Source organism: Siphateles boraxobius, unplaced genomic scaffold (assembly GCF_051911475.1).
Source record: "Siphateles boraxobius isolate OS27281-9 unplaced genomic scaffold, OSU_SipBor_1 130, whole genome shotgun sequence".
NCBI classification, from domain to species: Eukaryota; Metazoa; Chordata; class Actinopteri; order Cypriniformes; family Leuciscidae; genus Siphateles; species Siphateles boraxobius.
The window spans coordinates 28011538-28027589 of NW_027508734.1; the positions used below are offsets into that span (position 1 = coordinate 28011538).

At 41.0% G+C, this 16052-nt stretch overlaps 2 protein-coding genes across 3 annotated transcripts; both read left to right on the top strand.

Moving 5' to 3' along the window:
• The first annotated feature begins 917 nt into the window (after positions 1–917).
• cnep1r1 (CTD nuclear envelope phosphatase 1 regulatory subunit 1) lies at positions 918–15769 on the top strand. 2 transcript variants are annotated; one of them, XM_077228951.1, is made up of 7 exons: positions 918–1031; positions 13168–13294; positions 14276–14347; positions 14546–14619; positions 14706–14815; positions 14943–14997; positions 15101–15769. In XM_077228951.1, the coding sequence occupies exons 2-7, from the start codon at positions 13270–13272 to the stop codon at positions 15140–15142; spliced, it is 378 nt and encodes a 125-aa protein (XP_077085066.1). In that variant the 5' UTR covers positions 918–1031; positions 13168–13269; the 3' UTR covers positions 15143–15769. The 2 variants fall into 2 exon arrangements, with proteins under 2 accessions (XP_077085066.1, XP_077085067.1); XM_077228952.1 differs by lacking the exon at positions 918–1031 and adding an exon at positions 1483–1598.
• Positions 1483–3335, top strand: LOC143737457 (arylamine N-acetyltransferase, pineal gland isozyme NAT-10-like). Its single transcript, XM_077228950.1, has 2 exons — positions 1483–1598; positions 2213–3335. The coding sequence occupies exon 2, from the start codon at positions 2220–2222 to the stop codon at positions 3084–3086; it is 867 nt and encodes a 288-aa protein (XP_077085065.1). The 5' UTR covers positions 1483–1598; positions 2213–2219; the 3' UTR covers positions 3087–3335.
• Positions 15770–16052: the final 283 nt, after the last annotated feature.

Consider the following 16052-nt stretch of genomic DNA (forward strand, 5'->3'; position numbering starts at 1 on the left):
GGTGTGTAAATATTTTTGTAGCCTACATCATATAAATATATTTAAGTTCAAGTAGTTTATTTGTCATTTGTGCAGGGTACGCTGGGCATTGAAATTCTTATGACAAGGCTGCAGGTCACAGAATGCAAAAATAGTGCAGGACAACATACAGACAGACAGACAACAATAAGGTACAGATGGGCCGGGCATATATGAAAGGCAGACAAAGCGATCTAGAAATAGAATAGAATATAGCCTACTCTTCAATATAATACTGTATTAACAAATGGATTCAGACTTATGTAGGCTAGCCTTAACAGTGAAATTAATTTATGATTAGAAAGATCATAAAATGTTATAAATCGACCAATAAAGATTGTGGCACCATTTAGGGGTGCATATGTATGAACCTTTTTATGGAAAAAAAATAAAGGTGCAAAGATGTCAAAATGGTGCTGCCCCACTCACAAGCTGTTGGACCCCTAAAGGTACAACTTTTTCACATTTTTTTCTCTGTGTGCACCCAGACAATCTGAAATAAACACATTATGTTGCACAATCAGTAGTCTGCATGTGATTAAATTGCAATGTCCCACATGCAGGAGTATCTCTCTGTTGGAAACAGAGACATTTAGATAAATAAAAGCAAAATAAAATTTAGCAAATAAAACTGATTCTGAATCTAAAACATTAGCTTGACTTGACCACTTGATGACGCTGTTAAACCATTTAAAAAAGGCTCCTGATTTGAGTCTTGTAATAATTGTCCTGTTTACACGACACCATTTTCAACTAAAAACATAAACGCGTTTCAAAATGCAAGTTTTTAAAAAACGGTCTCCGTGTAAACAAAAACGCAAATCTCTGAAGACGATGACGTCATACACATGCCTATTACGTGTTCAGTCCATAGGGTTTCATCGCCATCTAACGGCTTTGCAGGAGAACAGCGTTTTTAGTCGTTTACAAGGATCTGTGTAAAAATATTGGGTAAATGGGTATCGTTTTGGACAATGTCTGTATGCGGAAAACTCAAAGGAAAAGCTTCTGCCGTAAGTGCCTTAAATAAGTTTATAATTTAGGTATCATGAGTTTGCATGTTGTTTCACAATAATAGCCTACGACAAAATTTGAAAAACCATAACCTCACAGATTGTTGTGTGGAACATTATGGCATATAAGCCTGTAAAGAGAGCAGTAGAAACACGTTTACGATGTATTCAGTCAGTTCTAGCAGAGACATTACACAGTAGGGGTCAAACTGTATCTGTCTACTAATTTTAGCAACAGTCATAAGACAAGTAGCATGTTGTATGGTCAGCAACTGAAACAAACAAGCATTTGTTTCGATTTCCATCATCAGTAGTGTTATTCTGTGAAACACTAGTTTTGTGATCTGTCACACATGATAGTTTGAAATGCAGTAGTAATGCTGTGTTGAGTCTTTCAGAAACGTTAGCTTTGTGGATTTTGACCTGTGTTTATCATTCATAGTTAATTTATTACTGACACAACTCTGTGGTTCAAGGGTTCTTGTGTTATTCAATCACCAATCCTGCATTTTGCACACATTCTCTGAGCCTACTTATCTGTCTACTCTCACTGGATTCATCTTAATGGTAGGATTTATTTATAATATGAAAATAATAACTTTTACAGTTCTTTCCTGATTGTTGTAAATTAGAGGAAATTGTAATCATGTTCTATTATGTATGTTATGTCTTAACAGAGAACCTGAAACAAAATCTCCCTTTACCCATGTGGCAAAAACAAATATTTTCATATTTATTTTTTAATGTATTTAAAAATATGCAAAAATGTCAAAACTGATCTTATAATTTTTTAAAATATATTTTCAATACATTGGCAATTATGCAGTTTTCATTCATGTATTTATAAATATATTCTATTGCTCCTTGAAGTAGGCACTTGAAAGATATGCACACAAATAATGTCCTACTTTTTTTGCCATTTGGGTATCTTCCTCTGTGCGTTTCATCTTCTCCCACATTCTGATTTTCCTAAATCTTTCTTTTTTGTTCTCCATTGCTGCAATTTTGATATATACTTTAGTGATTCTAAATCATTTTTGAGTTCCATATAATGATAAAATGGTTAATATGCTTTATCACATGAAATTTGAAGTCCTGAAATTATTTATTCTTATGCATTATAACAATGTAAACTGGCTACACAAATTCTGTTAAAATTGTTTGTGCATTGTTTCTCGTAGTGATATAATGGATCTGAGAGAGTATTTAAACAGGATTGGATTTACTGGCCAATATGACAAAGCCAGCCTGGAGAGTTTGTTCGCCATCCACAAGCTGCATGTCATGAATATTCCATTTGAGAATCTCAGCGTCCACAGTGGGGAGAAGAACACTATGGATCTGCACATCATCTATGATAAAATAGTGAAGAGCAATCGGGGAGGCTGGTGTTGTGAAAACAACCTCTTGTTCTCGTGGGTTCTGAGGGAGATGGGATACAAATTCACCATACTGGGTGCCAAAGTTTTTAACTCGCTCGATAAGGAGTTCTTCCCCAAGGACTGTCATCTCATCAATCTGGTAGAGATTGATGGGAAGCCATACATTGCTGATGTGAGCTTTGGAGTGTCGTACCAAATGTGGCATCCCTTAGAGTTGATCTCACTTAAAGACCAGCCACAGCCTCCAGGTGTGTTCCGCCTCATAAATGACGGGGTGAAGTGGGTTCTCGAGAAGACCGGAAGGAAGCAAGTGGTCCAAGATAAGGCTTTTGCTAATTCTAACCTCATTGACAAAAGGCTCACCAAAACAATGTACTCCTTTACATTAACACCCCGTGATGCAGATCATTTCCTGGAGACATCAGAGTTCCTGCAGACTAATCCAGAATCTCTGTTCATGCTCAAATCCATTTGCTCCCTTCAGACGCCAACAGGCTTCAGAGCTCTGATTGGTTGGACGTACAGTGAAGTCACATTCAAAGAGGACGCAGACTCTGTGGACATGAAAGAAATCCCAGATAGTGAGATAGTGGCTTTACTAAAGGAAAAGTTTAACCTGGTGTTAGTTAATAAATTCAAACCTAAAAACAACAAAGCTGATTATTGCATCTAGTACTCAGCAACTACTCCTCTAATACTTAAGTACCCAGTGTGTTTTATTTCAATATTAAGATGAAAATTGTACCTTGTAATCTTTTTCTCTCTTCCATTACTTTGTCACAAGACGATTTGAAGCAATCATTTTCCATTGTATTTTCTTGGCATAATAATAGTTAATGGATTTTTACTGGTCAGATGAAGTCAGACTTAGCTTTGAGAAGGACATGATTATTCAATAAACTCTGCAAATTTTTTACCATTACTTTGTCTCCTGCTTTCTGCTCTTTTCCCCCTGTTTTCATCTGCCTTTCTATTGGGCTGGTAAAAGAGTTTTAATACTTGACAAAATGTTAACTGTCACGGGGCGGACTGGGACAAAATTTCAGGCCGGAAAATCTCATACTCATCCAGGCAATCCCATACACCCACAACAAATTTTGAAACCACGGAAAACCCAATTGTTTGTATGGCAATCACCATCACATAAAAAAGGTTTAAATCCTTAGGCTGGGGCGTACAAAATAATTAAAGGTTTTTGACCTTCATTTTCATTTTCCTTTTCATTCTCTTTATTTTCCCTGATATCTCTCTGTCACTCACTTGTGTGTGTGTGTGTGTGTGTGTGTGTGTGTGTGTGTGTGTGTGTGTGTGTGTGTGTGTGTGTGTGTGTGTGTGTGTGTGTGTGTGTGTGTGTGTGTGTGTGTTTGCACATAATATAGGCCTACATTTAGTTAGATTTAAAGTACTAGTGCAAAGCCCTTGCAAAATCTGTTTTTGTATGTTTTTAGTAATTGTTGGTTTGGTATGTTTGAGTTGCTAAATAGCCTAGGCTACTATTACACAGGAGCCTAAACTCTGAGAAAACTATAACGTTAAGCGCATCAGAATAAAATATAATATTCAAAATTAAGCAGTGTAGCTGACTTACAGATTCAGTTAACATCCACAAATGAATAAGCGCGACGATTCAGGGAGGTTCAGACCTTGGCTGGAGCAGCTACACTGTGAACTCCGAGAAAAAGTTATGCTTCAGCAAACAGTTTTATGAATAGGCTACTACAATGATGGCCGTTAAAAAAAATATAATATTCAGACATTTTTAAACCACAACCCTCTAATGTCAGAATGTTTATTTTTAAACCACAACCTTCTAAACATCATCTAAACATCTTCAATGTGTGCTTCTTTTACCGAGATATGCGAATAACAGACACACAGACAGACATTTCTGTAATTTATAGATAGATGTATGTGTCTGTGTATAGGCTATATTATATTTATACTCAATATTATGCGTGTATGTGTACTGTATATTTTTTTAATATTATTTTTTTGTTTATCATTGTAGTTGACTTAATGTTTAGCTGACAGAATGTTTATTTTTAAACCACAACCCTCTCTAATGTCAGAATGTTTATTTTTAAACCACAACTTCAATGTGTGCTTCTTTTACCGATATATTTACCGATATATTTTGCATTTCTAATCCAAACAACGTCAAACTTGGCACTGCACTTACTTACGTGCCCGTAGCAAGACACCTGTCAAGTTTAAAATCCATCGGAGAGATATGTGATTAACAGACAGACATACAGACAGACAAACATACAGACAGATGTTCCTGTAATTTATAGATAGATAGATAGATAGATAGATAGATAGATAGATAGATAGATAGATAGATAGATAGATATGTCATTAAATTATCCATATTGTATGTCATTATGACAGTATCAGTATTTGCTTTCAACCATGCACAAATAAAAATGTCTCTGAACTTTTGCTTTGTAATTGTAACAATGAGCACTCAAACACACCAAACCAACAACTAAAAACACGCACAAAAACTGATTTTGAACGGGCATATCTGTAATTCGCATATCCCGAACCGTTAGTCCGATGGATTTCAAACTTGACACATGTCTTGCTATGGGCACAAGTAAGTGCGGTGCCAAGATTGACGTTGTTTGGATTAGAAATGCAAAAGATATCGGTAAATATATCGGTAAAAGAAGCACACATTGGCTTTTGCCGCTCTAGCCGCTGGCCACTCCCCCTCTCACACTGCACACTGAGTGGCCACTCCCCAAAATAAACATTCTGACATTAGAGGGTTGTGGTTTAAAAATATCTGAATATTATATTTTTTTCACGGCCATCATTTGTAGTAGCCTATTCACAAACTGTTTGCTCAAGCGTAGCGTTTTCTCGGAGTTCACTGTGTAGCTGCTCCAGCCAAGGTCTGAACCTCACCTGAATCGTAGCGTTTATTCATTTGTGGATGTTAAAGGGTTAGTTCACCCAAAAATGAAAAGTATGTCAGTATTTACTCACCCTCATGTTGTTTCAACCCCGTAAGACCTTCGTTCATCTTCGGAACACGAATTAAGATATTTTTGATGAAATCTGAGACCTGGATCACTCCTCCATACTCCTCCATAGGCTTCTTGAGGGATTGAACTTGCAGGCCCCGAAAAGTTATTACAGACATCGTTAAAATAGTCCAAGTGACTACAGTGGCTCAATCTTAAGTTTATCAAACGACGAGAATACTTTTTGTGCGCAAAAAAACAAAAATAACGACTTTATTTAAACTATTCATGTCCTTCTCTGTGGGCCTCGAGTCAGTTCACTAGTGTAAAAGCGTAGAGCTTCTGTTGTTGTACGTCACACGCATCACCCACATGACCAGCGTCGGCCAATAGTGAGCCTACGTGTGACGTAGCCCTACGCTATTACACTAAGTTAACTGACTAGAGGCCAACAGAGAAGGAAATATATAGTTGAAATAAAGTCGTTATTTTAGTTTGTTTTTGCGCACAAAAAGTATTCTCGTCGCTTGATAAACTTAAGATTGAGCCACTGTAGTCACTTGGACTATTTTAACGTTGTCTAAAATTACTTTTCGAGGCCGGCAGGTTTCAATCCTTTTGAAGCCTATGGAGGAGTGATCCAGCTCTCAGATTTCATCAAAAATATCTTAATTCATGTTCCGAAGATGAACAAAGGTCTTACGGGGTTGGAACAACATGAGGGTGAGTAAATACTGACAGAATTTTCATTTTGGGGTGAACTATCCCTTTAACTAAATCTGTAAGACAGCTACACTGTTTAATTCTGAATATTATATTTTATTCTGGTGTGCTTAAAGTTATCTTTTCTCAGAGTTTAGGCTCCTGTGTAATAGTAGCCTATTCAGAAACTCAAACACACCAAACCAACAATTACAGACAGACAGACAGACGTTCCTGTAATTTATAGATAGATAGGCCTACATTACGACCATGTGTTATTGTTTTGTCTTAAAATTACTTAAATACTCAAGAAGATTTACCAACGCTGTGTTTTCTAAATTGCCTAAATGTCCAAATTAGTACAATAATATCTACATCATGAAAATATCTTTATAGAAAAATCCTAATATTTTAACATGTTCTTGGCATTATCATGAGTCAGGTTTATTTCGCTTAAGAAAATTAACCATGATTCCCTTCTCGAGTCGGTTCGTCGACATTACGTATGAGGAAAACCATTTTCCTAGAAAACAGCCACACTATATAGGTGACGTTGGGTGCCAAATACACCAGAATCTTTCTTCTTCACCTGAAGCCTGGTTTTGCTGTTGATCTACGCGAATAGAGTGGACAATGTGGATTGCGATCCCCTCTTGCATTCCGGTGAATGGAAGCTTTTCATCTGGCGCTACAGAGTTTTCTTCCGTTCATGAAAGACCATGTTCTTATCCGGTCGGACAACAGGGCGGTGGTAGTGTACATCAATCGCCAGGGAGGAATGCGCTCGTGCTCTCTGCAAGCTTAGCGAGGCACCTGCTCTTGTGGGCGGATCGGGTACTCTTTTCGATCCGGGCAGTACATGTACCGGGCAGTTTGAATTGTGGCGCGGACATGCTGTCCAATAAGGGCTTTGTGCACAGAGAGTGGAGATTACACCCTCAGACAATAAAGATGATCTGGAATCTTTATGGCGAATTGAATCAACCTCTTTACATCAGAAGAGAACGCCCACTGCCTGCTGTACTTCTCACTGACACCGGCTCCTCAGAAAGGGGACATGCTGTTGAGCCACTGGCCCAGAGGTCGGAAGTATGCATTTCCCCGGTCAAAATAATGGCACTAGTGCTGCAAAAGATAAGGGAAGAGAGGAATGCTCTGCTTCTAGTAGCGCCGAAATGGCCCAACCAGCCGTGGTTTCCGGAATTGGTGAACCTGTCGTCATTCCCCCCGTGGCGGATCCCGCTGAGAAGGGACCTTTTGTCCCAGGCGAGGGGCACCATATGGCACCCCAGTCCGGAATTGTGGGACCTGCATGTGTGGCAGGTCAATATGGAGTGAACCAGCGGATCGTGTCGCAGAGAGTATTACAAATGATAGCGGTGGCCAGAGCCCCTTTGACGGGGTGCTTATACACATTGAAATGGAGAGTGTTTGCAAACTGGTGTGCTAGCAGACATGAAGACCCGAGGGGTTGTGATATCCCCACTATTTTGACCTTCCTGCAGGAACGTCTAGAAGCTGGCAGCTCCCCCTCTACATTGAAAGTCTACGTGGCCGCAATCGCCGCCTCTCGTGACATGCTATATAATAACAAGCTTTCTTCGGGGGACGAGGAGGCTGAATCCTCCCCGCCTTCGTCAGATGCCAGTATGGGACCTATCTTTAGTGCTCCGAACCTTACACTTTCCGATGACACGACTGCCCAATAGGAGTGTGTGTCCACTCTACTAGGAGTTTGGCATCGTCATGGGCTTGGGCTAAAGGTATGTCTATTCAGGACATTTGCCTCGCGGCAGGCTGGTCATCTCACAACACTTTTGCGAGATTTTAAAACTTGGACAGGTGCACCTGTGTCCGGCATCTGCTGCCTTTTGGACGGAGGATCCTCCCTAAGGCTTGTGAGTTCTCTTCCGTTCCAACGGGCAGAGCTTACAAAGACTGTGGGTCTATCAGGTCAGGGTACTCATAAACATGCATGAGGATAGCCCAGACCCCTTTTCGCTGATTCCCTGATTCCTTTTTGCTCGGCTTCCGCCCAAGCTCAGTGATATTCATCACACCTAGGTGTTGAGCAAATATGCTCCTAAAATTATTGACTAAAGTCACACCTAAGTGTTGAGCAGTATTCTCGTGCACGCACTTTTCAGTCTACTGGCGAACGACACGATGCAGCCGCTCCCTCCAGCCGATTTAAAGGACGGCTTCTATAAGCCCGTACTTCATTGTACCCTAGAGAGGTGGGTCACGACCATCTTGGTCCTTTGTTTATTGAGACGGGCCCTTTTTCGAATGCCTCTGTTCAATTTGTTACACAGAGATGCATTTCCAAATGCTCCGTCCCCAAGATTGGTCTGCAGCGTTCGACCTGAGAGACATGTACTTCAGATCTCTATCCTTCCGCACCACAGACCATCCTGTGTACGTGCGTTCGAAAGGTGTGAAATATCAGTACAAAGTCCATGGATTCTGTCCACCGCATCTCTGAAAAAGAGTGTGTGGGTAGTTAGTGCAGTGTAGAAGTGAGAAAGGGTCCCACTGAAACTCTTCAGAGGCTCCTGGAGCATATGGTAGATGCAGCCGCTTGGCTTCCTCCATATGAAGACTGCTTCAGCACTGACTTTACGGACGAATCCCGAGGTGGCCATGGCAGAGCGGCACACTCCGTGAGAAAGCATCGTGGTCTAACGCCAAACCCTCAGTCCGTAACAGACCTTTTGTTTCTCCGAGCCAACGGTCCCTAGAACGTGTGTCTATCAATACTGGCTGAGGGGCCACGTACAAAGGGCATGCAGTAACGGAGGTATGGGCAGCCCTCCGACTGCATTGGCATCCATTGCCTCGAGTTTCTTGCAGATCACCTTGCTTTGAGACACCGCTGCTCAGCGAGCATGTACTGGTCTGAAAAGACAACATGGCGACCGTTGAGCTACGCTCCTCTTGCAACTCGCCCACCACCTCCTCCTTGGAGTCAGAAGCTTCTGAGGTCGCTTCATTCCACTTATTACTTCTGGAATGCTCAATCGTGCCTTTGACAATCCTCACGACAGCCTGTGGTCCAGAGAGAGTGGAGACTCTCGACACAGAAAGACTCTGGCCACAGCTGGCCCAAGGGCCCCTGCAGAAATGCGTCACCCGGTAAGCCTTCTTGCACACAACTGTGCTCAAGTCAGCGAAGAGTTACTAGTTGCCCCTTATTGGCCCAACCAGACCTCTCCTCTGAACAACCTTCCTGATTCCTTCCTCTGAGTACATTCTCAGGGATAGGGCATCATTGCACCCGCATTTAGACCTTGGAGAGTTCCAGGTCTGGTTCTAAAAAGAACAGGACGCGGAGGTTCTGCTTACTACCGCAAGAATTTTTTTGCCGTAGATACCATCAATTCTGTGAGAGCACCCTCTCAAAAAATGAGGCTTGCTCCCCCTTAGAAGTGGAACCTATTCATTAAATTGAGTCTTCTCTCTGTGAGGAGATCCCAAAGGTGTTCTATCACTTCTGTGCTTGCTTTTCTGCTAATGGGTTGGAGTGAGGCCTGTCTCATCCACCTCAAAATGTTGTCGCCTCTGTTTTGACGCACATCAGGATGCAGTGGATACAAATCCGTGGGAAGCACGACTTGATCGTCAGGTTCCTGAGGGGAGCAAGTAGTCTGAATCTTCCTTGTGCCCCCTCTTTACCCTCTTGGGACTTATCTCTGGTGCTACTGCACTGCAGAGACCTCCCTTGAGTTAAAATCCTGTTTTTAGAGAAACAGTTCTCCTGCTTGCTTGGTCTCTATCTAGAGGGTAGAGACTTGCACGCATTTTCGGTCAACGAATCGTGCCTGGAATTCGGGCCGGCTAACTTTCAAGATATCTGAGATCGCAGCCATGATATGTGCCCAAGGTTCCTACCTCTCCTACGGGACCAGGTGGTGAGACTGCAAGCGCTGCCCTGGAGGAGGCAGACCCAGCCCTGGCTTTTCTCTGTCCATCCGCTCCATTACGGCTATACGTGCTCCGAATGCAAAGCCTGGACCTCAGACCAGCTCTTGTCTGTTACGGAGACTAGCAGAAGGGGAGGCTGTTTCCAAGCAGAGGTTGGCCCACTACATGTGGTTGCCTTCATCTTGGTGATTTCCCAAGATCCACGTGCTCACCTGGGTGGTGAGCTCCTCCCAATTGAGAGTATTGCTCCCTCTTAGTCGTTGACACAGAGTGCTTCGCTGAACAGATGTTAATTGAGTTGGGGGCTGGGCGACACCCATCATGTGTAGAACCACTGCTTCCTGTGGGCTCCCTTCACCTGAAGCTAGTTTCACTATAAGCCCGGTTTGAAGTGTCGGCTTGCTGCGCCATTCCCCTCCTATGGACTGGATGCGTGCGCAATTCTTGCTCCAGTGAGTTCCCCTTATTAGCCGAACCCTGTCGAGTTCCTCCATACCCTTCGGCAACGGACATGGTGGGACGTCAGAAGCCAGGCCTATCACTCGTATGCACTGGTGAAACCTGTGTTAGGCTGGGTCCATATGTTGTGATCCCTATGGTGATCCCCTATGTGTATTCTTCCATGGTACTGCTCCCTGCGACGAGCCCGTGTCTTCCCTCGGCAGAGCCTGCCGCTGTCACTGTCCGGTTGAGTCTCCCCCGTCATAGGATGGAGCCACCCCAGTGACATTCCATATGTTGCACTGCCCGGTCATCTGCCCAGTCCATATGTGTATTCTCCACATGTTACCTCCCTTCGGGGCACGATGTGGCTTCCACAGCGTATTCCTTTCCAACGAAAGAGAACGCTTTCACAGTGGTCTTGTGGAACAGCATTGACTTCCCTGGCCTAAGCCCTGTCCCTTCTCCACCTCAAATAATGCGGGGGGATCAGAGGGATTTTGTCTAGGCACTGGAAGGTGGCAGCACTAGTGGCGTTTTAATTGGGTTCCCAATCAGTTGACACGTCGACTACGTCGAACGTGAGGGACTGAAAGGGAACGTCTCGGTTACGTATGTAACCCTCGTTCCCTGAAGGAGGGAACGGAGATGTAGTCCCGTTGTCACTATAACTGGACAACCGCTGACTCCGGGCTCCACTCGACTCCTCAGCAAAAAACAACTGGTGCGTGCATCCACTTACGTATTTATACCCTCACTGTGGGGCGGAGTGTGAGATCTCGCACGCCAATGTGCATTGGCTCATTTTAACAGTACTCGAAGATGACAGGCTCCCTAAGCGTGATCCCAATCAGTTGACACTTCGACTAGGTCTCCGTTCCCTCCTATTTGTCACAAGTTTCAAATCGGAATTGATTTTTTGACATGCGCACACTGCTCGAATACTGCCGCTTTTTGCGCATAACTATTCTCCTCTATTGGTTCTTTATTTGTTTTAAACGGCAGACTTAATATTTATCTGTACCTGGCCATGATTTGGAGACAATAAGCATATGAATCGTTTTGCCGTGCTGCTTATTTATCACGGAGTAAAACCCCGCGCCCTAAACCAGTCGTCTGTGGATGAGTGTCTGAAACAAGGACTGGTGGGACGTTGTCCTGCTCCACTTCACAGATGAATAACGAATTTTAGAATTTCATTTTAGAATAACGGGACACTCATTTAGATGACACTTAATTCAACAGGCAGAACAGCTCGTTCCATACATCATACGTCATTACGCTATTTCAACGTCTTTGCACATGCACAATCCTTTCAGTTTTGGTTTTCAATCCAAACAAGTTTTTACATGTTCTCTCGATCGGATTACAAAAGCAATAAGTCACCCCTTTCAATCCGATCGAAATTCCAATCCGATCTAGTTTAATCAGATCGATTAAGGTGTTTACATGAAGGTTTTTTAGTCCGATTGAGCTTTAAAACACTTTAAAATAAGGTTCCATTAATTAACATCAGTTATGAACTAATAATGAACTCGACTTCTACAGCATTAATCTTTGTTACTGTTAATTTCACCATTTACTAATACATTATTAAAATCAAAAGTTGTATTTGTTCGTAAATGCACTATGAAGTTACAGAAATAAACAATGAACAGCTGTTTTTTTATTAGCTAACATTAACAAAGATTAATAAATACAGTAACAAATGTATTGCTAATGGTTAGTTCGTGTTAGTTAGCCTAATACATTAACTAATATTAACAAATCAAACCTTATTGTACAGTAAAGTGTTACCAAAAAATTATTTCCTCAGAACACCTCTGAAATGAGAACGAAAGTTTGAAAGAACCCCATTTAGCTAGAGTGGTTACCAAGATTTAGCCATAATCTACTATATTTTCAGGTTATTTGACAATGTGTAGATGCGGGAGACTCAAATGTCAATATGCGGGAGACTCCTGGAACTTCCGGGAGACTTGGGATGTCTGATCTTTACACAAAGCACACATACACTTCATATCAAATATGCCGGCTTTTCAAACAGTAAAGTATTTTCCGCTGTCGCAAACCTCAACTGTGCGCATGCGTCAGTGGAACCAGACGATAGGCTTAAATGTTTCCCGGCTTGACTGTTAAAAGCAGACCATTGGCTTTCCAGCGGGAGGGACGGGACGTGCATACAACCGCCATCTTTGACCACAAAGATGACCACATCTCAGACCACATCTGGTTAATGATGGAGAGAGGTCTAGTAAAAAGACTGGATAACAGTATATGTGAAGTATCGTGAGCAAAGATAGCCATCAATTTTGTTGTTTGAGGACAATATAATTTGTATTCTGTATTCAGGGACATCAAAATAATTAAATGAGAAAAGAAAAGAAGAAACAATTATATAAAAAAATAATGGATGATTAAATAAATAAACACTGTAAAAAAATTGTTTCTTAAACATAATTTCAGTTGCTGCCCTTACATTTTATGTGTAATTAAAATGGCTGTCATTTCAACTCATTGACATTTTTGATGAGCTAAAATTATAAATGTAAGCTTTAAAAGTCTTGACGGATTTGGAATTTGATGTTTGTTTTTGTTTTCAAAAAAGGGCTTGAGGCTTTTTGTATACATTTATTTCGGGGAAAATTAAAGTAATAACATCTAAGCATTTAAATCTAACATATTTCTTTAAGATGACGCACTCTTTTCTTCTAGCCAATGAGAAGAGAGCTTCCGCCATTGGCTGCTGCCCGCTGACGGTAGTTGCGTGTGTCTGCAGGCCTGAACTGAGCGTCCACAGCACTGGGGGGAAAAGCAATGAATTCATTAGAACAAGCCGAAGGTACTTTTCAGTAGAATATCAGTTTAGTGCACTCATCTCTGAGTGTCATATTCATATATTAGCAAAGTGTCCACGTGTTTGTTATGGCATGTTAGATGTATTATGTTAACACTGGGCTGCTAGCATCTAAGCTAAGACTCTTAAGACCTTCCAGCAGTTACCACCGAGATCTCGGAAAAACTGATGCCTCAACAGCTCTTCTGGGTCTTGGCTTTAAACATTGTGTTGGCCTGTCATAACTCCACTATACCAGACACTGACGTATAATACATGCCAATTAACATTTTCCACTAAATTTCAGTAAATTTTGAAACCCTTTAAAGCTGTCAATGCCTTGATATACTTGGTACAGCTGATATTTCTCTACCTATAAACAATGTAATTTAGTCCATTCATACCACTGTATTTGCCTATCTTTATGTTTATTTCTTGTTTATAATGCATTTTTCAGAGTGATGTGTGAAACTGCAGTATAGTGACTTAAAGGAGTAATTCGCATCTGGCAATATGCGCTTTAAAATAAATAAAAAAATACTGTCTATGCAGTAGAAAGGTAAAATGTTTTTGAAAGTGGTGTTATATGACTATAAAGATCTGTGTTGTTGAGTTTTGCCAGAAAGGAATGGAAACTCCAACACCCATAATGCTCAGGGCTCGATCCACTGTCTGCGGGTGAGAATGCAAAAATGCGAAAGTAAGATATGTAGTTTTAATAAACACTGGCGCTGTCAAAATAAAAGCCCTTTATATCTGACTAATTGTATACACACTACCGACATTGTAACAACACAAAGCTGGTTGAAAGCAAGCGAACTTGTCCTGTAAATGGCGGTTGAATACTTTGGAAATAAAAAACTGTAAACTTTTACTGTTTGGGTTTCTGCCTCAGTATTTTAAAAAGAGAGAGATTGGAAAATAGATGTAAAATAGATTACCTCACTGTCGGCACTGTGCTGATACAATTGTTTTCCTTATCCGTAGACCTGAAGGCATTTGAGAGGAGACTGACAGAGTATGTGTCTTGTTTGCAGCCGGCTACAGGTCGTTGGCGCAGTAAGTCAGTCCAGCTTGTCTGGTGTAATCTTTACTGAATCGGTCTCAAGCATTTTAAAACCTGGACTGTGCTCTGAGCCACGAAGTGTACACACTTACTGGGTGTTCATAACTCTTATATATCCACAAGGATATAAAATTGAGCTTATTGTGCAGTACACTGTCTCATTTTAATTCCTGTCTTCTGTCTTTTTGCAGTGATTTTGATCGTGGTGTCTGTGTGCACAGCCACAGGAGCGTGGAACTGGCTTATAGATCCAGACACTCAGAAAGTATGTGAAATTAAGAGATGTTACAAATGAGGTCATATTAGCATCTGAAGTCACATTCCCCTTTCTTATGTCATCTCTTTCCACAGGTTTCTTTCTTCTCATCTTTATGGAATCATCCGTTTTTTACTATCAGCTGTGTGACTCTCATTGGCCTTTTCTTTGCTGGAATACATAAACGGGTTGTGGCGCCATCTATGTATCCTTCTCAGTGCTGGAAATTTGCAGTGGTGTTCGGTGTGCTCAGCCATTCTATTGAGTATTAACAATCCCAAAACTGCAGATTGTCAGTGACTACCAGATCTCTCCTTAACCACTTCTTGCAGTATTGCAGCACGCTGCCGGACAGTACTAGCAGAATATAACATGTCCTGTGATGATGTGAGTACTTGTGTCCTTTGTGATCTATCAATTTCACTGATTTAAAAATCCAAAGCAACTTTTCTTGTGCATTTATTTGTATTTTTCCCCCCTTGTTTGCTAGACGGGGAAACTTATCCTGAAACCGCGGCCTCATATCCAATAGCACCTTGAAGAGATAGGAGTGGAGAGCATTTCATATCAACATAAATCATCAACATTAATCATCAAGATTGCACATAGGCCTCAGTGCCAGGAGATAATCCAAAGTGTGTGGGGGTCAACCTGCCAAATAGGACTCTAACTTCTCTCTGCAATTTATGAAGAAGCAATGTGAGCTCAAAAGGAAATGGCCATTTTGAAGAAAAGCATTGTTTCTGCTATTTTTAAATAACCCTTAATTTTCTGTTGGAAAATTTGAGTTTTATTTGATTGTGGATTTTGATATCCTCATTTGTAATGCCGTGATCTTATTTTAGATGCATACGGTGTATGTATTTTTAAGTAAATTGCTTAACACATAATGAATATTAAAGTGTTGATATTTGTTCACCTTAAGCTGACTTTTACATATATAATAGGAAACATTTATGAAATGTTTATGCCTATGACATGATGCACTGCTTTGTTGTTTTTAAAAGTTCTTTTATGCGACTAAAGGCTGCACTAGTTTAACATAAAAGGGTCACAGGCTAATGTGTCATGGTTGGCTGAGATTTTATTTACTTTCACTCCAGAGTTCAAATCTACAAGAATATGTGTTTGCAATAATAAAAGTTGTTTGTTATACAGAGTTTTTTTTTGCTATTTGTTATTATTAATGTCATTGAAACAGAACTAGTTAACACGAAAACCAAGGCGCCTGTGAGTTGACAAAGCATGCTTAGTGGTTCGAAATCTGAGGGAATTATTTCACGGATTTTGGTGATCATCACGTCTTCCAAACATCACGCATGGAATAGGTTATTACAAAGTCTTTGCTATTACATAATTCAAAGCGTTCCGATAATTCTAGATTGTTTTTATTGAGTTTTGTAATAATTTTTTCCCAGTTCTGTTTGTTCTAACCATTATAC

Coding starts and splice junctions, on each gene's coding strand:
- LOC143737457 (XM_077228950.1), top strand. CDS start 2,220: ATGGATCTGAGAGAGTATTTAAACAGGATTGGATTTACTGGCCAATAT.
- cnep1r1 (XM_077228951.1), top strand. CDS start 13,270: ATGAATTCATTAGAACAAGCCGAAG. Junction 14,348..14,545: donor GGCTACAGGTCGTTGGCGCA/GTAAGTCAGTCC, acceptor GTCTTTTTGCAG/TGATTTTGATCGTGGTGTCT. Junction 14,620..14,705: donor TAGATCCAGACACTCAGAAA/GTATGTGAAATT, acceptor CTCTTTCCACAG/GTTTCTTTCTTCTCATCTTT.